At 36.8% G+C, this 23,621-nt stretch overlaps 1 protein-coding gene across 1 annotated transcript in view; it reads left to right on the forward strand.

Moving 5' to 3' along the window:
- LOC135729654 (transmembrane protein 132C) overlaps nt 1-23,621 on the forward strand; it is a 287,538-nt gene that overhangs the window by 227,237 nt on the left and 36,680 nt on the right. Inside the window, exon 5 of the mRNA XM_065247459.2 lies at nt 17,852-17,995. Within this exon, the coding sequence (XP_065103531.1) occupies nt 17,852-17,995 (144 nt within the window). The remainder of the gene's footprint in view (nt 1-17,851; nt 17,996-23,621) is intronic.

Raw genomic sequence — 23,621 nt, forward strand, 5'->3', positions numbered from 1 at the left:
GACCATAGATATATATGTAAATAGATGCTACTTTCTTCAGTTTTAGACACACAGCTGCTAAGTCGTTTTCACACAATGCATACGATGATGCGTTCACACCACTATTTTTTTATTTTTTTGCTGATGTTATAAATTTGACACTCCACGTGTGAACATCACAAAAGTAGAGCTAAACTAGCAGTGCTGCAGTCGTTTCAGCGCCAAGTCTATGTAGCATCCATAAATAATATCTATGATTCCAACTACTGATCCACTCATTCAGCTGTGATCGGTTACTGTATGTGACATAGAAAACCAAAGGCTGTTTTTGGAAAACTCCAATTTTATGGAGAAAATACTCAGCAATGGTGGTGAATGATGAATTTGCACATGATTTGTCATAAAGCATATTAAAAATACCACATACTGTAGACATATAATTAATAATAAAAAGTTCATTTTCACCACAGGGGGACTTTAAAACAACCAGCTAAAACCATTTAAAATAGATGGGCATTTGCATAATTTCTTTTTTTGTGACATGTTAAAGTCTCTTTGTAATCCTAATGTCTGTGAAAAGTTTAATTAGCATAATTGTTGATGTCACTGATAAATGATTTAAAAGAACAGTCCTGCTAGCGTAAAATGCTAATCAAACAGTAAAGCAGTCGGAAATGATGAATTTGCACTACCGTAGATTTCTAATCATTAATAACTATCTCGACACCCTGTCATCCCTCCAAAATGGGGTTGGGGTCTCTCTCTCTCTCTTTCCCTATCCGCTCTGTTGTCTCTTTGAGTCTGACCTTGGCTGCTTGGCTCTTAGTAACTGCAAAAAGTCATCTAGTTGAAATTCACCAGGGTTGCCAGGTCCTCCCATCTGACCCATTGATCTGGTGGATTGCAGGTGTGGTATTCATGAGAGCGGCTGGGGATTTGTCCTATAAAGTTAAAATATAGTCCTGCTACAGACCTTCATGTTTTATTTAGCAGCCCGACTCCCCCAACACCACAACCAGCTACCAAAAAAAATATTCAAAGCTTTTCACAGACACCTTTTTTTTTAAATTATTGTCTTTATTCCTCAACATTTCTCTTACATTCTTTTTCTGTGCTCATTCACAAAGCAACATTGGCACAAAACTCAGCACACATTAGATTCGATGCATGAGACCTGACTGCTGTGACAGTGTGGGAATCCATCAGCGGGAAAAGCAAAAGTTGCTTGAGTTTCAAAACATAAAGCATATTTGTGTAGTACCGAATGACTTGTACTCACTTCTTCATGCAGGACTGAAGAAAAAGTTTTGTTAACGCTGCATCACGCTGTAGCTCATCTGAAAAGAGCATTGATAGTTAAAGTGTGCGGAAACACACAGTAGTTATGAATTAATCTAAAGCTCACATTTTGTGCATCTTTTATTAACATAAAAATGAAAGGTTATATTTTATGCATTATGTCTCATAAGTGTCAAATCTAATTAAATGTGCGCTTTGCTGTGTAAAATATTGAAAGTTATATTTACAGTAAGGGAGAGCAGGGGTGAAAGTACCATTTTTCAGAAAAACTTAATTTTAAAAGCTAATGTTTTAGACAGAGATATATTTTTGCTGTGGGCAATAACTCACAAGTGTGCTCTCTATCAATACCAGGTGGAATTTTGAACAAATGTAAAACAGCTTGGGTCAAAGTAATACAACCGAACAGTATAGATTTTTATGTTACACTTGTTTTTAGTAAATATACAGGAATATGACCTTGTTAATATGAAACTGTTGTTTATCTTTGCAAAAAATAATGAAATTACATTTTCATTTTAAATTTCAGTTTTATCAAAAATGTTTCAAAAGCAAGCCGACAGTAAACTTGAATTGTTGAAAATAAAACTTTTTTTTCAACAGTATGAACACTATGAAAATTAACTTAAATTAGCATAATATACATTTTAACATAATGCAATATTATTAGCAGCAAGACAAAAGGAACAAGTTTTATTTCCTTACTTCCCGACAGGAACTACTTACATATAAACTTGATTTACTTTTATTTTGAAAAACTCTGAGAAGTCAAACTTCAGGATGTGTTAGAGCACTAAATAACCTGTAGATTGATCAGTATTGTAAAGCATAAAACTAGAAACACATCACGTTATGAGAAAAAAATACCACTTTGGGAATTTACTTAGCATGGTAAACAGCTTTCTGGACCTACACCTGCAAAACAGTGACAAAATAACCCAATACTTGTCAGTTCTGTCAAGGGTTGTGCGCTTAAGATGCTGTCATAGCATGGAATGCAAATGTAGTCAGGGCTCGGAGAAAATTGCTTTGTTACTTTTGTCCCGCATTCCTCCCTAATATTTTACTACGCAGGACATTATAGACATGATGTAAGTAAATAAACACGTATATTTGTATTAAAATTTGTATTACTGTCCTTGACACTCCCCTGATAAACATAAAGCTGAAGTATAACCATACAGAATACTCTTGCTAGGACAAGCTTGTTTAGGAATGTATATTAGCTTGTCTGTGTGCTTTTAGTCTGGGGATTTTAAGATAAATTTATTCCAACTGTTTGGTCTCAATGCACATATAAATGAGGTAAATGGGACCTGCGCACATATGCCTGTATGTAGCAGTAATTTACTCTTGTAGAACGTCACATTAGCTCCGCTTTTGGTGCTCGTGTGGAAAATCATTATAAATGTATATTTTTTATTTGGTCAGCACGGGGGGCACGGGGTGGCCAGGGACATGTGTACAGAGGCACGGGCCTCCCTAGGCCCCTGTGTAGAATCGCCACTGAGTATAGTATATTTTTCCCTGGGAAAAGAGCAACAGGCTGGGGCAGTTGGGGTGTTAAAAACGTATTATGAAATCAATAAATCTTAAATTAAAGTGAACTATTCAGTAATATGAAGTAATAAAGCGTTATGCTCTTAAAGATACAGTACATTATAATTTAACAATTGCAGTCACTGTAATGCTTCTTGTGTTATCCAAGTCATTCTCTAAGTAAATATTTTGCTAATAATAATGGTACAAGTTGTGAGTCATCAAAGCATGTAAATGGGATTACAGTTTCCTATAGCCATACTGTACAATAACTACACTTTTTGAGTGCTTGAAATGTGCATTCAGAGGAAACAAACAGTCGCAAAGGCAAATAAGTTTAACCTTCGTCGTCCATTAGATGCTCAACAAAGCCATGTAAGGTCTATTAAAGGCGAGGCTGCTCCCAGAGTAATTGCTTGTACAGTCATTTGTGTAACTGCAGATGCTGAAGAGTCTTACTGGAAGTGACATTAAACCCATTTGTGTAATTTTGTTCCGGAGATCAGGAGGACATGAAATTAAAGTTCAGTTCAAGAGATGTCTCGTACGCGTGACGCTTCATTAATGAGAAAACTTTGGACAACATGCCCATACAGCAATACTTGCAGATGATTAACCATATGAATCTACAGATACACACACACACACACACTCAAGTCACTTGTACCACCTGTCTTTTACTCCAGATTTCTTTCTGCTCTTTGAAACTAGTGGAGTTGAGTCTATCAGTGAAGAGGTGATAGACCACAGTGTGTTCTGTACCCCGGTGAGATTGTGTGGTAATTCTTGCATGTCTTTGTGTGTGTGTGTGTGTGTGTGTGTGTGTGTGTGTGTGTGTGTGTGTGTGTGTGTGTGTGTGTGTGTGTGTGTGTGTGTGTGTGTGTGTGTGTGTGTGTGTGTGTGTGTGTGTGTGTGTGTGTGTGTGTGTGTCTCAGGAAGGGTTTATCGGAGAACTTCTTCAGTTTTCAATTTGCAGCAAAACTTTTTCAATTTTAGACATGGAGTTTTGGTTCAGTATGGGGAATGCAACAGGGATGTTTGTTGAATTCTGTGAAGTTATGGTGTCTCTTGACTCTGATATGTAAGGAATAATTAAGCAAGGTCTGGTATAAGCGGAATAATTGACTCCGTTTTTTGATTTATTTAAAAAAAAATGCACACTCAAGGCAGTAATGCAATTCTGATTGGTTGAAAAATGTTTCACGGGTGTTTATTCTTTTTCTGTAGAATGCACCTTACCTGTCAAATGTCTTAAAATAACCAACAGAGCAGTGTTTGTGGTAACCGTGATATAACCAGAATAATTGACTCCGGCCCTTTGAATTATTTGAAAAAAAGCACATCTCTGATGTAACGGCACAACACAAAGTGTCCACCTTGGGTGTGCATTATTCTTAATAATTCAATGGCCTGTCATCAGTTTTTCCTTACATAACTCCATTATTCCCCACTTATATCAGACATTTGAAATAGACATAGTTAGTTGTGCGTTTATCGAAAAACTTTGCATACCTGTGAAAAGTTTTCAATAAATAAAAGTTCAACGTATTTATTGTACAATACAATATTTGAATGAATGTCACCAGGCCAGGATTCACATTTCACCCCACTCAAATGAAGACAATTTGAATGCTTAACTCTGAAGCACAAGACATTTTTTCATTAAATCAATGGAGTAAAGAATAAGACTAATTATTTGAGACAAATACATCTTGATTGTTTCATGAAGCATGTCATTAACCAGTTCCACCTCTTTCTAGTTCCCCATCACATGGTGATATCTGGAGGTCTTTCTTTTTAAAAACCAGAAGTCCCAATTAAAGATAAATTCAGTAAGCGAGTGAGAAAGAGAGAGAAAATGTCACCAGTGCTCTGATTTCGCGGTCTTTCTCTGGATTTCCCTCCTGCTGCGAGTGAAGCCGATCACATGGGAGAACATGTCACTGTCTCTCTCAACCTGCTTGTTAGCAGTATCTCAGCTTGAAGGGCATTTACGTCTTTTCTTCCTCCTTTCCTTTTTGGGCGCCCTTAATGACTTTAGACTCCAGGCACTGGGCTTTTATAATAAAGACATGAATGTAAAGGTTCAGAAGAACCTCTCCAGTGCTCTTCCTTTGTCATTTAGACCAGGAGAAGACATTTTACTGTAAGTTTGGTCGATGAGGTTTACAAAATAAAAAAAATAAAAATAACACTGATTTAAATTTAGGAATTTGACATTTAATTTGAGAGGATGTGTGTGTGTGTGTGTGTGTGTGTGTGCGTGCGTGCGTGCGTGCGTTTGTGCGTGCGTGCGTGCGGCCGGGTAATTATCACGTTGGGGGGACCAATTGTCCCCACAAAGATAGGAATACCAGTGTTTTTGTGACCTTGTGGGGACATTTTGATGTCCCCATGAGGAAACAAGCTTATAAATCAAACAGAATGATGTTTCTTGAAAATCTAAGGTATCAGACAGTTTCCTGTGATGGTTGGGGTTAGGGAATGGGGCAGGTAAGGGGAATAGAATATACACATTGTACAGAATAAAATGCATTACGTCTATGGAATGTCCCCAAAAAACATGGAAACCAGAATGTGCGTGCGTGTGCGTGTGTGTGTGTGTGTGTGTGTGTGTGTGTGTGTGTGAGAGAGAGAGAAAGAGAGAGGTGGACAAACTTTAAATGAAAATGCATACATCAGAGTCTGGGGAACTAAACTCATGCTGGTTTTACTCATTGTTATATTTTCGTCTCTCTTATATCATAATGCCACTGACGAATAGCTTCAAGGATTATTGGGCATAGTTTTCGCACCTCTCACTTGCACCACCTTTTCTCTAGTTTAATTTTGACAAAAAATATTTTTGACCCAATCTGCTCTGGCAACTTTCTCCCCCTTAACTCTTTCACTGCCAGCGTTTTTTAAAAAAGTTGCCAGCCAGCGCCAGTGTTTTTCATGATTTTCACCAAAATTTAATGAGCAAAAAGCAGAGATAATTCCATTTTTGTGACGGACTTTTCATAGAGATACCATTCAGAGTGATCTTTAAAACAGACACGGACATGCAGCCGCTTGCCATAGGGCAATACTTCCGGATTTAAAAAGTTGCGGAAGGGCGCTACCTGGTGGATAATAACGCTATTGTGGAAAGACGGAAAATCTTGTCATTGGCAGGGAAGCGTTTTCTCTTGATGGACATGATATCTCGTCAATGGCGGCGAAAGAGTTAAAAGTGAAAACAAGCAAGAACTAGGGTAGGGTGTTATCCTCTGTCATTTTAAGGTAAAGTTTTGAAAAGTTTCTAAATTGGATTTATTTAGATAGTTATAGTAAAAGTTATTTCCTTGTGTTCCTGCATGTCTTCCTGCAACACTGATGGGAATTCACTAAAAACATTTGAGGAGTTCATATGCAAAAGCCTCTAAATGTCAAAAATTAGATAGTGATATTATCCAAATGCTCTCAGCACGTATTACTGTATATGTTCATCAAGAAACTCCTTAACATCTTAAGCCATTCAGAAATACCTTCAGAAATTCTTGGCAGAATCTGTTAAATGCCACATCCATTTTTAGCAAAGTCCATTTTTGCAAGAGCTTTTTAATGGTTCAAATATATTTTACTGTGATATTAACCGGATATTTGAGCCTTTTACCTGTATTCAGAAAAAACAGTGAAGAGTGCATTATAGGGTGGCATTGGAAAACAATCGTGAACTCACATTTAAACTTGGTCTCTACTTGGACCTGAATACAACTTGATTGTTGCAGCCACATGCATCACAGCTCCCACTAATGTGTGCTTCAGTTTTGTTTTTTCATTTTTACCTTTTGAATTCTGACTTTAATCATTTGCAATGTCTCTACTTGCATATTTAGTAATTTACAATAGTTTACTATGTCTTTTCCAAAGAAGAGGATTTAGTTTTTGACAAAAAAGCATGCATGCACTTAGAGGGTTTTGCAGCAAGAGACAGTCAAATTTGTTAAATCCAATGAAATGACTAAAGTGACATTTGCAAGTTAACTACTGACTAATAACCTTTTAGTTGCCATTAAAGTGAAATTACTAAACCAAAATATAAGAGCCTAATAAAAATGCTATAAGAAAAACTGTGCTAAAGGCAATTTGTGCATCACACTCATAGACTGTAAAAAAAGGTGGACCTAGTGTCCGTGATTTCACCCATTGGTTTCTGAAGATCGTTTTTGAAGCTAATAGTAAGCGGGGCCTACCGTTGCCATCTTGGCTGCGCATCACCGTGCATCACTCATGGATAAACTGAGGTGGCTGGTTGCTGAAACCACACCAGGCTAGCTCAACTTTAGTGACAGCAGTGGCTGTTTAACCGTCACTTAAGTGGCCACGCCCTTAATTATGCAAAACTTAAAGCTTAAAATAAATTAAACGGATGAGTTACAAAAAAATTTGCTGTTATTCTCTGCTCTACAGATTTAACATGTGATTTTAACATGGGGTCTATGGGAATTGACTCCCTTTTGGAGCGGCCAGTCCATTGCAGTTTAAATCACTTCCGTATTGGCTTCATCAGAGAGAACCGATGGTTGGCCCTCGATCACACTTTCTGATCTTGCAAGGTGATCCTGAGTGCTCAGTCATGCAGCAGACCATAAATGTTACTCATACTGTACAGAATTGATCCAAAGTATACACTTCTACACCGCACTTCTGAATATATGCCCAGTTATAAAGCTCTTATCCATAATTTGATCAACTGTTTATGAATGATTGGTGCCATAATCAATAAAAATGTATTTACATTAATATTTTTTTCATATTCTTTCAACAGATGATACTTGAGATTTTTCATGGTCAATGTTTTAATTAATATACTAACTAAATCATGTTTAAGTTAAATAAAAGCAATGAAATAATTTAAGTACAATACTGTACAGTGATAATTCACTGCCTTTAGTGTTGGATACAGGTGTTGGCGCTAAAACCAGCCTTTGCTGTTTGCTGTGGATAAGAAGGTTATGAAGTGGCTAGCAATAAAAATAATTACATGCAACAATGCACCAAGCACATCGCAGAGCGTGAAAAGAGCATGCCACAAAATTTCAGCCCCAATAATTCAATTATTGCTTCAAACAATGAAACAAGAGAGATAATTCTGTTCTGCTGTGTGAATAAATCCTCCTACTTTGTGGTAAATTAAGATCGTCACGTTTGATCACTTTTTAATACGCCACATTTCTGTAATTACGCTACATTTCATTTCACCATATTTCATATAGAACAGGATTTATATTTCGTAAAGGAGAAAGATATCTGTAAAGCGTCAGGGAAGGAAATAGTTATGGATGAACACAGGACAGCACAGACAGATGAAGAAGAGAGTAGAGCATCTGTTTCTCATGCCAGTCAGATTACAGGGGCTGACACTATAAATCTTACTTATTCTCAGATAGAGAAAGGGGTGGCTGACAATGCTCTCCTGAATTTCAACACGTTCAGTTGGAGAAGAACCAGAGTTTATAACATCACTGCTCACAGGAAGAGAATATGGTGACATTCAGGGTTTGGGTCGATCCGAGAATTTGTAAGATCCTTTTACATAACTTGTAGTTTAGTTTTGAATATGGTGCATACACAAGGGATTGCATGCCTTTTTTGCGTTTGATTCAAATTCGTTGTAATAAGAGTAGCTATGCGTGCACTGTACACACACAGCCATACTTTTTGCAACTGCCCATACTTTGTACGTGTAGGTTGCGCATACAGCAGAATGAAGTATGTAGCTCAGGAGATGCATTGTTTTTTGTCGCAATGCGCATGCGTTGAACGTCTTTGTACACGTACAAATCAAAAAAACTATACTTTTCAAGTTCATGACATAAAAAGCAAAGTATACTCCATGCTTTAGTGCGAATATTTCATCAAAGTATTTTTTTTTTGCCATCAATTCATACTTATTTTACGAGGTGCCTAATTCTTATTAAAGGGGACATTTCACAAGACTTTTTAAGATGTCAAATAAATCTTTGGTGTCCCCAGATTAAACATGTGACGTTTAGCTCAAAATACCATATAGATAATTTATTATAACATGTTAAAATTGACACTTTGTAGGTGTGAGCAGAAATGTGTCATTTTTGAGTTTGTCTTTTTAAATGCAAATGAGCTGCACTTAATGGCAGTGCCATGGTTGGATAGTGCAGATTAAGGGGCAGTATTATCCCCTTCTGACATCATAAGGGGAGCCAAATTTCAATAACCTATTTTTTCACATGCTTATAGAGAATTTAAATTTAGAATTTAAAAATTGTCTATTTTTTTCATGACTTAGAATTTAAATGACACCACATCACAGGAAGATTAATTAAAATGCAGATCATATTGAATTGCAGTTTGATAAACATTGTTCCTGTAGCTTAAGTGGTAGAAATAGGGCTTACAGTCATGCCAAAGTCAAAAGTTTAAATCTCAGAAAACCTATGGACTGAAATGTAAAATATATCCAATTTACCCAGTTTTGTTGCATTGGATAAAAGCATGCTTTTTATGTCTTATGCCATTTAGGGCAGGTTTTAGCAAACCCAGACAATTTTCTTAGCTGTCATATCTGATGTAGATGGGAAAGAGTTATGTTATAAATGTGAGCGTAAATGCGTCACCGAGTTAGCCACTAAAAACGTCTGCCAAAACAAATGTAAATGTGAAACGGGGCTGATGTTTTCTGTCAGCAACTCATAAGCATGAGTCAAATCCTTGGACTTGCGCGAGTCAAATTGCATCTCGCTTCACTGATTAAGTTTTCAAGTCACAGTGAACACCCACTTTACCCAGTGCCGATGTAACTGCCGCAACTGTATATAGTCAGGTGCTTTGACTGGGAAATTTGGCTAGCAAATTATTACACTCATGCACTTTTACTATTATTCAGGTATATCTCAGAAGCAGAGATTACCGTGCTCATCATTTCGTGATAAGGCTTTTACCATAACGGCTGGACTGAATACCTTTGGAGGTTGAAAGACATATCTGCCAGAGATGTAATTTCCTTCCTTTTACATTTGCGTCCGATCCAATTTAAGCTGTATGAAAAGAACTCTAAATTTTACATTTAAAGTCCGGACCATTTTTGAAAGATTTTTCATTAATTTTCCACTGTATTATTTTGTAAACGTCTTTTTGAACTTTTCAGTTCATGGCTTTTTAATTTGCATGGTTTGTTTAGAGTTAAAACCTTTACTCAGACTCCTAAAATGTATTTCAGCATATTATTTTTTAAGTTTGGTAGTTTCCAGTGGCCCTTCAGTAATTGAGAAGGTCGATTTAAGGTAATGAGATACTATTCAAGAAATCTTTGTAAGATATTGGCACTAACATCCAGCCAGTTTAAAGGCGTGTTGGCCAATTAGTTGTTTAGCTTGTGCAAAGGACCCTGGTTGAAATTAGTCCTTTTTATTTGCTTTCCAAACTGGTGCTGGCAATTTTATAAGAGCTTATTTTCTGTGGTCAGCGTGTGACCTTTTCTATTACTTTTGCACTGCGTTTTAGTGGCACATTATATTTCAGCTCTGTGTATGCTCAGAATATAGCTGAAAGATTTAGCTTTGATGGTTTGAATCCCACACCTGACAGGGATACGTGAATAAGCAAACAGTAGTAAAGCGATAGGAGTACCCAGACTGAATATCTCTCCACAGCTCTGTAATGCAGGGGCTTTGAGTCGTCTGGCGTTTTTTTAATTCCCAGAGTTCACTCTCTTTTTTATAGTAAAGTTTAATAGTGGTACAGAATATAAATCAGGAAATAGTTTGAGTGACAGAATTAAGTGGTATATTATATTTACATTTATGCATTTGGGAGACGCTTTTATCCATAGCAGCTTAGAGTGCATTCAGTCTATGCCTTTATTCTATCAGTATGTGTTCCCTGAACTGAACCAGTGTGACCCGTACAGTACTTATGCAAAGCTCTACCAAATAAACTACTAAAACAAGAAAAAAAGAGCGTAAACACATGTAGGTGTGTTTTATTTAAGTTAATTAACAGAGATTAAAAGCCAAATTTGCAAGCACTTGAGCGTGTTAGTTCATATTTAAATGTAAGCTGAGATAGATGTTATTAGGGAACCTCTGATTTCAAATGTCAGAATGGTAGTGTAGTTCATTTTAGGTGCAAACACAGTTATTTTCACACAAAGGTTACGTGAACAAGGATAACAATTTGATTGAAGTAATGTGGCTCTCATACATTCAGGAATCACAACTTAAAGTGTAAGAATGATACAAGTGGTCTGTGATTCTCTGTTAGTGCAGATATAAATGATGTCCTTGCCATGAACATACAGTAGTTGACTTTCCAGTGTTATGAAAGTTATTTTATCACTGTTACAGTTGTTAAAGATACACATTGTCAGAAACACACAGGGTGAAATGTCGGTATACCCTTTAACATCCTGCCAGCCTGTTTTAAAAAGTTGCACACCAGCATTTTTTGTGATTTTCACAAAAGTTTTACAAAATTCCTTCCAGGAAAATTTTCTTCTATGAATATATAAACATACAAATATAACAAAGGAAATAACAGACCCTCTGCTTTTAAACAAGCAAACAAACAAAACGGGAAGAAGAACATCCTGTCTTCATTTGTTCTCTTTGTATAATCTCTTAAATAGGTTTCTTCAAAAATACCAAATGTTGTGCAATAAGCTGAAAAAATAGCATTTTTTTGGACAGGAATTTTGTTGGAGGTCAGATTTAGAATGATTATCAAAACATACATGTATAACATTAATTTAATTCCGTTTTTAATTGGGTAAGTGGATAATAGACCTTTCTTACAACTTCCGTATTTCTGACCGTAAATACGCAATCGTCGTGGAAATCTACTTCCTCCGCAGTCAAAGCAACGTAAAAAGCCATATCTGTTCCATTCATTCCCTGGTGATGGTAAAGTTAGACAGAAATGGATTTAGGCTATCCGGTGGGATGAAGGACCAAAATTTATCATAAAAAAGGGAAGCACTTTTGTATGCAGCAGACACTTCACTAAAGACAACTACATTTTAGGGCTCACTGTTCGCCGCTTGCAACCACATCCTGTCCCTAGCCATTTTCCTTGGAACGAGTTCACCCCGACACGTAAACATACGCACACAGACATTACCAGACAAAAATGTTAACTGATGATGATAGCATCCGGCTAGCGTTACAAATTCTTCATGGAATTTTTTTTACCCTTTATTTCGCTTTTTCTTTTTGGTGACAGAGTTTTCCTCCACGAGTCGTGTCACATCAACAGATGTAATATTTGGCAAATCTGTTAACTTTGAGGGTAATGGACCTGGAAAGTCCTTGAAAGGTCCTTGAATTTGAAGTTAACTAAGGTGAGTATGGAAAAACGTGTTAACGAAGTTGTGTAGACTCTTTGATCCATTTTAAACTTGCCCGTGTTTATGTTTTTCTGGTATTTTGTTGCTTGACACGAACTCCGCTTCCACAACGATTACGTATTTCCGTTTATTGTGAGAAAGGTCTAAAGCAGAATTACAGATTACAGTAAAACCTCATCAGGAAAAGTGTCATTGGCAGGGAAATGTTTTCTCTTAATTGACGAGATAACTCGTCAGTGGTGGGGAAAGGATTAAAAAGGTATGGACCTTCGAGGTTCCAGTATATCTTTGGGTGCAATCTTAAAACAGATGTGTTAAAAACAACACCAACATTATTTTTGGGACAACATGCTAAATGATTTATCCATATCTAGACACATATCTGTGTTATTATTGGAACAACACATTACTTTTAACACAACTTTTTTAACATAAAAAAAACACAAAAAGGACAAATAGGGCCAGATTTATAACAGCTTGCCTCAGCCCAAACCATAATTTTGGCGTTAAATAATGACTGTCGGGATTTACTTAAGGCACGCCGTAGATAAAATTAACACATTATTTTTATCTTTTTTTGAGTGTAAAAAGGTGCACGTTTTTTGTTTAAACTAAATAATTACAAATAAAACATAAAATATAAAAATATACTGTATGTGATTAATTATCAGGGGCACCTTTTATAATTAATTTTTTTAATAGAGGACTTTTCAACCATCTGATTAAGTCAAGTGTGAAGTTGTTAATATATGAAATTAATTCTTGTTAGTTTAATTAATTGATATCATTTTTTTATTTATAATATTTTGTCAATTACAACCCTGTAAATGTCAATCCCAAACACTTGCTCTGTGACCATGACTGATTTAATTCCCATCCTGTCTTGTATTAAAGCACCGATGAGTCTTTAAGTTCAACAGCATTTCTTTTTTTCTACTCAAGGTCTATAAAAGAATGTAAGCATCCCTAAGAGCTGGAACTCATCTGTAATGTCCTTGAACATAAGCTTGTTTCATAAATTCCTCCATTAGCTCCTGGGCTTGCCCTGCAGCATGCTTCCCATCTACCCCATTAAAGCCCAACAGGGGAGAGGTCTGTAAACAGTCCAGCACGCCAGCCTCCCAACCTTGATAATAGCCATGTATGCGACTGTGTCCGATTGCAGTAGCCATCTCCTCTTTACCGATGTCCCACTGTGGCTTATTACCAGCATGCCGTGATCTCCTCCTTGCTAGCAGATAATGTCCTGCTGCTCAGTTTAAGCCTGCTGTGAGACTCCAAACCCCAGAAACACGGAGATCAACAATTCACGCTCACATGCACCGGCTCTCTCTGAAGGTCCACAGCAGTTTAGCCTATCAAGTGCAATGATCTTAGCAGGAGGGCAAACAGAGGCTCGGGACATACAGAGTATTAAGGGGTAAAGGGAAAGAAATGGGTTGTGGATTCAGAGGTTATGAATGTATGAATGAGGGATTTTCCCTGAAAGTTTTGATGTTGTGAACGAAGGTGAGCTAGGCCAGAGGCTGTTTTTATGACTTCAGTAGTTGAGATTGGGTATGTATATACACTCACCTAAAGGATTATTATGAACACCTGTTCAATTTCTCATTAATGCAATTATCTAATCAACCAATCACATGGCAGTTGCTTCAATGCATTTAGGGGTGTGGTCCCGGTCAAGACAATCTCCTGAACTCCAAACTGAATGTCAGAATGGGAAACAAAGGTGATTTAAATAATTTTGAGCATGACATGGTTGTTGGTGCCAGACGGGCTGGTCTGAGTATTTCACAATCTGCTCAGTTACTGGGATTTTCACGCACAACCATTTCTAAGGGTTTACAAAGAATGGTGTGAAAAGGGAAAAACATCCACTATGCGCCAGTCCTGTGAGTGAAAATGCCTTGTATTATGCCAGAGGTCAGAAGAGAATGGACCGACTGATTCAAGCTGATAGAAGAGCAACTTTGACTGAAATAACCACTTGTTACAACCGAGGTATGCAGCAAAGCATTTGTGAAGCCACAACGTGCACAACCTTGAGGCGAATGGGCTACAACAGCAGAGGACCCCACCGGGTACCACTAATCACCAAAAATGTACAGTTGAAAACTGGATAAATGTTGCCTGGTCTGATGAGTCTCGATTTCTTTATATTTAGATGGTAGAGTCAGAATTTGGCGTAAACAGAATGAGAACATGGATCCATCATGCTTTGTTAGCACTGTGCAGGCTGCTGGTGGTGGTGTAATGGTGTGGGGGATGTTTTCTTGGCACACTTTAGGTCCCTTAGTGCCAATTAGGCATCATTTAAATGCCACAGCCTACCTAAGCATTGTTTTTGACCATGTCCGTCCCTTTATGACCACCATGTACCCATCCTCTGATGGCTACTTCTAGCAGGATAATGAACCATGTCACAAAGCTCGAATCATTTCAAATTGATTTCTTGAACATGACAATGAGTTCACTGTACTAAAATCCACATTATCAGACACGTGACCCTAAACCTGTACACCCTGTTGTGTGCATGTGTGTTTGATGTAGTCCACCACTTATGACTAACTCGATAGGATCTTATTTTGTGATAATGCTCTGCTGAGTGTGCATTTTATTGCTTATTACAAGGCTATTTACCAAAATATAAAGAAATAAACAAAAAGACCAATTTGAGATTAAATTATTTATTATCTAAAAAGAGGCTGTGTGTCGCTTTAAGACACAAAGAACTAGCACAGCCTTGAAAGAAAAATCGTTTGACTGGGACAATGGCCAATTGTACAGTTAAGTGGTCATTGTACAACAATTTATGACCGTGAAATGCTTTGATTCACCAGTCAGATTGCAGTATCCCAGCAAGAGCTGGGTGATAAATAAACACAAATGTACTCCATGTACATTCAGTGTGTTTGTGTGTTTCCTTTGGGATAGATTTCATGTAAAATTAGCCCAGAAGTTTACTAAATCTGACAAAATCTTGTTTTGGTGGTGTCATCAAAGAGACAGGTGGTTTATGAATAATGTAGTACGCAATATCTTCTTTTAGGGTTAGATATATTGCGCTTGTTTTCCATTTGTGTCCACATATAAGTGTTTATTCACTCCTAGCCAAGCAAAATGCCTTCACAAATCGCCATCCTCTTTAAATTATTTAGCCCACAAAAACATCTCAAACATTTATAAGCCTATTCTCAGAGCCATGCATGAGAATTGTGACTTTACTGACTGAGTTCACATTATGATTCAAAGCATCTGAACGGAGTCCGTGTATAAAGACACCAACAGTCTTCTGTAGTCACGATCCGGGAATTAAACAGAGACGAATCATCCTCGTAATAGCATTACGAAAAATGACACACAAGCAGACATGTAAGGCCACAAAAATGCATGTATGTCAGGATGTATTCATCTTCTCTATTTCTACATGAACATTTCTGAGAAAATGCAACTATTAGAGACAAAATACAGAGAAAGACAGTGATTCTTGTCGTAATGGAAATAATAAGACGAAGAGTTCTTGAGATGGCGGTAAGCTGAGCACGTCATTATGCATTCATAGAGAAAAGCTTATGTCATATCCCTTTCTCTTTATAAAAATGGGAAAATAAAGAATGGGGACAAAATGGCTTGCTCGCATTGAATGAATACCGTCTGATTGCGAGAACTGTTTTACATTTACAGCAAGCAGATTGGTTAATTGAAAGTGATCTGCTAATAGGATAAATTGACTGCATTACCCACGTCTGTCTGTCTCTGAGGGATGGCACAATGGGGGCTGAGATCTCACGCTGACTGTAATGCTCTCAATTATCTGCTTGTCTGAAGCTGTGTGGCTCAGTGGCTGAAAGGTTAAGGACTCAGGCTGTTTCTCTTCTAATGAACCCCGTCCTGGGTCCTTCAACCCCCCCCCCCCCTTCCCTCATCGAACCGTATAACAAACTGCAGATTTTACTTCTGCACTACTGACTGTTTTTTCTCACTTCGTTTTTTTCTGGTCCTTTTCTTTATAAGCTATTTTTGTGCTCTCTCTCTCTTTCTCTCTCTCTCTCTCTCTCTCTCTCTCTCTCTCTCTCTCTCTCTCTCTCTCTCTCTCTCTCTCTCTCTCTCTCTCTCTCTCTCTCTCTCTATCTCTCTCTCTTTCTCTCTCTCTCACACAGACATGCACACCCTCAGAGGGATTTTAAGATAAAGGCTATAATTATTGAACAAATGAATGTGTTAATAAAGAGATGAATGAAAAAGCAACAAATGGGTAAAAACTTAAGGAAGGAAGGAATAAAATTATGAAGGGATGAAAAGAATTAAGGAATGGTGGGAAGAGGGAATGTTTGAAGAAATTGACTGACGGATGGAGGAACAGATGTATTAATAAATTGATGGATGGATGAATAGGTGAGAAAATTAATTGATGGATGTGTAAATTGATAGAAAAATGAATTGAATGGATGGATGAACTGATCTATTAATTAATAAAGAGATGGATGGAGAGATGAATGAAAGTATTAATGAATGAATGGGTGAATTAATTAAAGGAAAAATATTAATAATGGAAGAATGATTAATGAATTGATGGATTAACGAAGTATCGGGTGGGTGGAGGGATGGATGGATGGATGGATGGATGGAGGAACATATGGATGAATTAATAAATTGATGGATAAATGAATTGATATATGGGTTAATTGATAGAAGAATGAACTGACGGAATAAATTGATGGATAGTGAATAAATTAATTAATTGATGGATGGATTATCTAATAGATGAATGAATTGATGTAATGGGTGGGTTGGTGTGTAGATGGAGGAACAGATGGATGAGTTGATACATTTATGAATTGGTGGAGGATAAATGAATTGATGGATAGGATTCATTATTAGAAGAATTAATTAATGTATGGATGGATTAATCGATAGAAGAACAAATTGATGGAATGTGAGGGTGGATCGATGGATGGATTGATGGATGGAGGAACAGATGGATGAAGTAATAAGTTGAATAATTTATGGTGGATAAATTAGTTGATGGATGTGTTAATTGATAGAAGAATGAATTGATGGAATGGATAAACAGATGGATTAATTAATAGAAGAAAAAAATATTAATAATAGAGGAATAAATGGATTAATGAACAGGTTTCTTGGGTGGATGGATGGATGGTTGGATGGATGGTTGTTTGGATGGTTGGTCGGTCGGTTGGTTGGTCGGTAGGTTGGTTGGTCGGTCGGTCGGTTGGTTGGTCGGATGGATGGTTGTTTGGATGGTTGGTCGTTCGGTTGGTTGGTTGGTTGGTCGGTTGGATGGATGGATGGTTGTTTGGATGGTCGGTTGGTTGGTTGGTCGGATGGATGGATGGTCGTTTGGATGGTTGGTCATAATTCGGTTGGTTGGTTGGTTGGTTGGTTGGTTGGTTGGTTGGTTGGTTGGTTGGTTGGTTGGTTGGTTGGATGGATGGATGGATGGATGGTTTGATGGATGGATGGTTGGATGGCTGGATGAATGGTTGTTTAGGTGGAAGGATGGATAGATGGGTCGATAGAGGGAAGGAGAAATGAATGGAAAGAAGGAACTGACTGAATGGAATAATATTTGAGAAAATAATGGCATGAATGTAAATAAAATGTAATTTCTTAGTGCTGAATGATAAATAATTGTCTAAAGCTTTGTTCGTATGTGTTTTCTCATAGGAAACAGAGATTGTGAACACAGCTGTATTGAATGGGAAGACAGTAGCGGTTCCAGTGAAGGTGGTCACTGTGGCTACAGATGGGACTGTTACAGATGTATCAGATACTGTGCAGTGCCAATCTACAGATGAAGACGTTGTTAAGGTCAGTACTTTAAATATTAATATGTGTTATATCCATGTTGACCATCATACACTGTCATGTCACTAAACTCTCTCTCACTCTGTCATATTTGTCATTTATCACTTCATAATTTTGAATTATTCCTTATCAGTTTTTCCTGCAGAAAGATCCTCAAATCATAATTTTGCTAAAATAACAAAGACGACTAAACAACTGAATGTGCCATTTTGACTTTGCATCAATGTGATGATGCTTAATGAAGCTTGTAATAAATTTCATTCACACTGAAGTCAGAAATGATTAAAATAGCTGATAATTGTTTATCAAATAAGGACACACATTCCCTGATGGAAAATGTAACAATGCCTCAAGGACGAAGCTGACATTGAATGGTTTTCATATTATTCACTAAATTAAACTTTGCCAGCTTTGTCCAGCTGTCTGTTACTGTATCACTTTTAAACAATACTTAAATAGAGATGATATTTTTCTCTTTCCATTTTGGGACACATTATTTTTTTATCTTCTTTTAAATGCATACAGCTGGATCCCAGCTATAACATAATTTAGTTGGTTCTTTATATTCATTATGTATAAAATGAAAGCTGCCATTGGGTTTTTTTCTGGTGGGAAAATTTGTGTTTGACAAGCTATCAAGTGAATGTTATTACAACATAAAATTATCTGAATTTAAATGACCCAGAAAGTAGAGTAATATGTAATCAGATTTCACTGTGGGAGTTCATTTAAAGCTGATGGGTTTATCAATGAATTCATGAATGTTTGAAATTACTCATTTCCATCTATGGTATACCTACAGTATGTCAGAAGTGACTGTGTTTGTATGTGTGTGAGGACTAAAGTACAATATTGCAAAACGTAAAGAGTGACATAGATTTTAAAATGCTTTTCCTTTTGAAAATGAAGGTAATTTCCTTCAGTATATTGAATCATTATGTACTATTTTAGATAATTTTCTTCAAATTAATTCAATACAGCAGCTTATTAGCTTGCTGGCAGTCATAACAATAGATATAGATGGGTATAGAAAAAAATGCTGTATGAATTGAATTACACAATCTCCTTAGCATAACCTCCAACACACAAAAAATGATGAATAGCTGTATTGTATTGCATAATCAGAAAAAGTGGTTGTCACTGGGGTGGTACCCTTTCAAAAAGTACACATTTGCACCAAAATTAGTACCTCAGAGGTACATATTGGTACCAAATGTATACAAATTTGGACCTTTTTAAAGGGTGCTGCCCCAGTGACTACTTCAGAAAATACTTTTCATAAAAGCTTCACAAACAGCCCATCGTTTTAGTTTTTTTAGTGTTTTGTTTCATTGGCTCCTAGACAACATCTTTATTATAAGCTTTTCAATTTTGTCTAATGGGACTGTAAGTCTGTAGGATATAGATTTAAATTCTGTTATTTATTAACTATGTTTGACCTGTATTCCACAAGCCTGGTTTCACAGGAATGTGTGCATACTTTATGTGTTGGCTATACTTCGTATAATTTCGTGAAGGGGATTATCAGTGAAAACAATAATGAAACCTAACCCCTAACCCGTAAACACATAATATGAATTAGCCACTTTGTAAAATAAGTACAAATTGTCATGAGATTGTGTTGGTTTTACTTATGTTGCCTGTTTTGAATTCACAAAAACATAATGAAACCTGGCAGCCTGTCATGGCTCTAATACCTGTACACAATCTTGGGCAAGTTAGCGCCCATTTACATTAAGTTTATTCTGAGAACACTTTCAATATAAGGCATCTACTGAATCCAAGGCCTATTCAAATCTCAACAAGCTTGCATTAGATTCAAAGATCTGAGAACATAGGAGTTTGTAATATGGTTTGTTAGTTGGTTGTGTAGTAGGATGATTCTCACTCAACAGTATTAAAATTCCTGAAAGCTTGACATTTATTTACTGAATATCAACAAAGAAGAGCGTTTTCACCATTCCCTAAGCACCTTGTGTTTGGAGCAGGTGCTTGTAGTGAGCTATTCTTGGTATTTGTTTATCTTGTCATTTCTCTCCTAAATAACCTTGATGATTTTTTTCTGTATTCAAGGGTTTATGTCAAGCATGATTTGTGTAGTCATTTACAGACTGTGTTGTGGTTTTCTAACATACAGTTGTCTATCGATCACGCTGACAGATTGAGTTTACTGTAACACCTTGCAGTATGCACTGACTGGATGAATAATGTAGTGTATGTCTTCATTTTCAGCTGCTTCTGACAAAATGATTGTTTCAAATTAACATTTTAGTACACCCCTTAATGGCTGATGAACTGAGATAATGTACTGGTCAGTGGCGGCCAGCAGAGATGCTCACAAGTCTCTGAGCTCGAGTCCAAGTCAAGTCTCAAGTCTTTGAGCTCGAGTCCAAGTCAAGTCTCAAGTCTCGTTGTAACAAATGAAACTCTAATAACAAATAAAGAAATTACAAACATTTATAAAAAAACAAAGTTGCACATTAAGTAAGGTCTAAAATTAGCATTAGGTACAGAAATCGAATTAAATGAATAAAAACACTGTCTTTATTGTACAAATTAAATATTATTATTTTTAGAGCAATAGAAGTGATTTTCTCTTTGTCTTGGGTTGTTTGATTAACATAAATGAGACAGACTTAAGTAGGTTAATTGAGGTTACTGTCTCTTTAAGAACAAATAAGCCCAGACTGGTTTCTTAAGACATAAATAAATGTTTTAATTAGAAAATGAATAATGTGAGATCATCATGTGTGTATGTGCCCTGTCAAGAACAGAACGATTTTATGTTGGCTTACTTTTAGAAACACTTCTCTCCATGTGCACTACTGAGGGCACTTAAACGCAACCACTTACCTTAAAAAAATTGATTAAATTCAATTAATCATTTTTTTCAGTGCAGTCGCATCACATAAAAACATTACGTTATTTTTCATTGCACTATTCACCAAATGTATGTTAATGGACTACAGTATGACACACAGTAGCGCAACTCTGGACCTGACTGGAGCTGGACCGGACACATTTAACCGCATGTGCGTACAGAAATCTGCTCACTTAAGCGCCTTTTTGCGGTTGAATTGTTTAACTATTTAAACATTTGTAAGCCTTAGAAACACGTTAATGATAAACTTACCCTATTTAAATTGCATAATAATCTGCGAATTGCATGCGAGCCGAGCCGCGGATCTGTCACAGCTTCCGATGAATGGCACAGCAGCGGCTGGTACAGTTGACATGGATGTTCGCTAATGTGTGGCCGACTGGCCGTGCGCGCGGAGCAGATACGTCACGTGTTACGTTGTGGGCAGGTTGTAGGTAACAGAGGGAGGGGAATAATAACAGTGAGCTCATCAGATGTTTCCTAAAAATAAACATTGTTCACGAGTCCCGTGGCTTGAGTCCGAGTTGAGTCTGAAGTCTTTGAGGACAAGTCTCAAGTCGAGTCTGAAGTCACTGTGTGTGCGACTTAAGTCGCACTCGAGTCCGAGTCTCAAACTCGAGTCCCCATCTCTGGTGGCCAGTGACTTCTTTAACAAGAGCATACGATGTGAAGATCGTCAAGATGTATTTAGCCCATCATGGGTGTGGCTTGTCGTGTCAAAATATGTGTTTGGTGTGTCATGTGAACCTGAGTGCATCACGTGTCATGTCAAAATATGTGATTGGCGTGTCATGTGAACCTGAGTGTATCATGTGTCATGTCAAAATATGTGCTTGCTGCAGACGCTTCGAAGGGGTTTATAATAAAAGAGACGCCTGATACATTTACCAGATACTCATTTAATCTAATGTGTAATCAGAGTTACTGTCTTGTGAGTATTTTGTGAACGTGGGCATCTCTTTTATCAAAAACCCTTTTGACACGTGTGCAGCTGGTGTGTATTTTGACATGACGCATGATGCACATAGGTTCACATGATGCAACGAAGACATGATGATTTTGAGTTCCTCAGAAAGTTACCTTCTTCTGAAAACATATATTGTAATACAAATATATCAAATAAAAAAGAACAGACCCTCTGCTTTCAAACAAACAGTAAACAAACAAACAAACAAACAAATCTTTACTTTTTTCTATGTTTATTTTATTTTGACATAACATGCCTTTAAATGCCACGACTGGCCAATCAGAATCAAGCATTTTAGAGTGCTGTGTAATAAGTAAGGAATAGTTGATGATGGGCCATTGAATTATAAGAAAATATTTCTTCATAATTTAATGGACCAGAGTTAATTATTCCGCTTATACCATGGTTACCACAAACATTGCTCTGGTGCCTATTTCAAAGACATTTGACAAGTTAGGTGTCCAGTTATCAAAAATAATGCATACCCATGGAACATTTCTCAAACAACAGAATACAGCATTCAACAGACCCGTGGTATAATTCGAGATAACAACCACCTGAAACTAATAACACTCCCTGTCTGGGTTTATTTTGAGATAACTACCAGCTGGCTTTACATTATCCTTTACATATTTGCAATATATATTTATGTATATTAACACGGCTACTTGCCACATGAGTAAATATATGTACACAAAATATTGATTTGTTAATATGTCATTAACCCTTTTGTAAAAAAAAACACGAACCTTTGTCAAAGACAAAATCTTCCATCAGCAGCTTGAAGTTTAAAATTTGGCCATGCATTTGTAAATAAAATCTCATATGTTATTAATTCTGCATATTTATACCGCACCTTTCAAGATGAGCTGCAGACCGGACGAGGCTGTGTTATTAGTTTCAGGTGGTTGTTATCTGGGAAAAACAAACCTTGGAAAGTCACCACTGACCAATCCAAATCAAGCGTTTTGTAGTAATGATTAATATCAGTATTCCTGTAAGCTGCATATTGGTGCAGCGAGACCCTTGTTGTTGTTGTTCGTCTCTTGATTTGCCTTTTGCAGATCTGTTGAGACCTCAATCTACATAAAAATGTTGCAGTTCAATTCAAACTCATGTATGCTAATTTATATACTTTGGTATTTGGGTCACTGTAAACTTCTCCATTCTGTCTAGAAGCACCCGATCCTGCCCTGTCACACTGCTTGCATTATTGATATGATGCTGAAAACTGACTGTTGGATCTCTAGGAAGCAGAGTCTTCTTTAAAACTCACCTTTAGGAATTTGACAATGTCGCTCATAGACTGCAAGGCAAACAGATTTATTTAAATACTTATTTTAAACACCACATTTTATTTTCTTAGATGTCAACGTATAATGTGCAACACAGTCATTATTTTATTTAACATTTTTACCCTTTGTCTGACCGTAAGCACTGTATCTAGGACATCTTTATGTTGTTTTAAAAAAACTTAGTAGGAAGCTTTTCTTTGTTCATATTGGAGTAAAGCATGACTACATTTTCCTCTTTATAAATAAGACATAAAATGTTCTGTTTCTTATGATATGACCCTTTTACATAAAAGCCTCTCAAGTCAAGATTGCTCTCAGGCTGTGCATAAAGATACAACAATATTGTAAAGGAGTTAAAATGCACACACAATGCATTCTGGCTAAAACAGCGAGCAAGTATAAACTGTCTAAACTCATTTATAGTGTTGTCTCCCATAATCTTAAGTTTTAAACTAATAGTGTTTAGTATTTGTAAAGTTAATTAAA

The sequence above is a fragment of the Paramisgurnus dabryanus genome, chromosome 11, assembly GCF_030506205.2.
Source record: "Paramisgurnus dabryanus chromosome 11, PD_genome_1.1, whole genome shotgun sequence".
Taxonomy (NCBI): Eukaryota; Metazoa; Chordata; class Actinopteri; order Cypriniformes; family Cobitidae; genus Paramisgurnus; species Paramisgurnus dabryanus.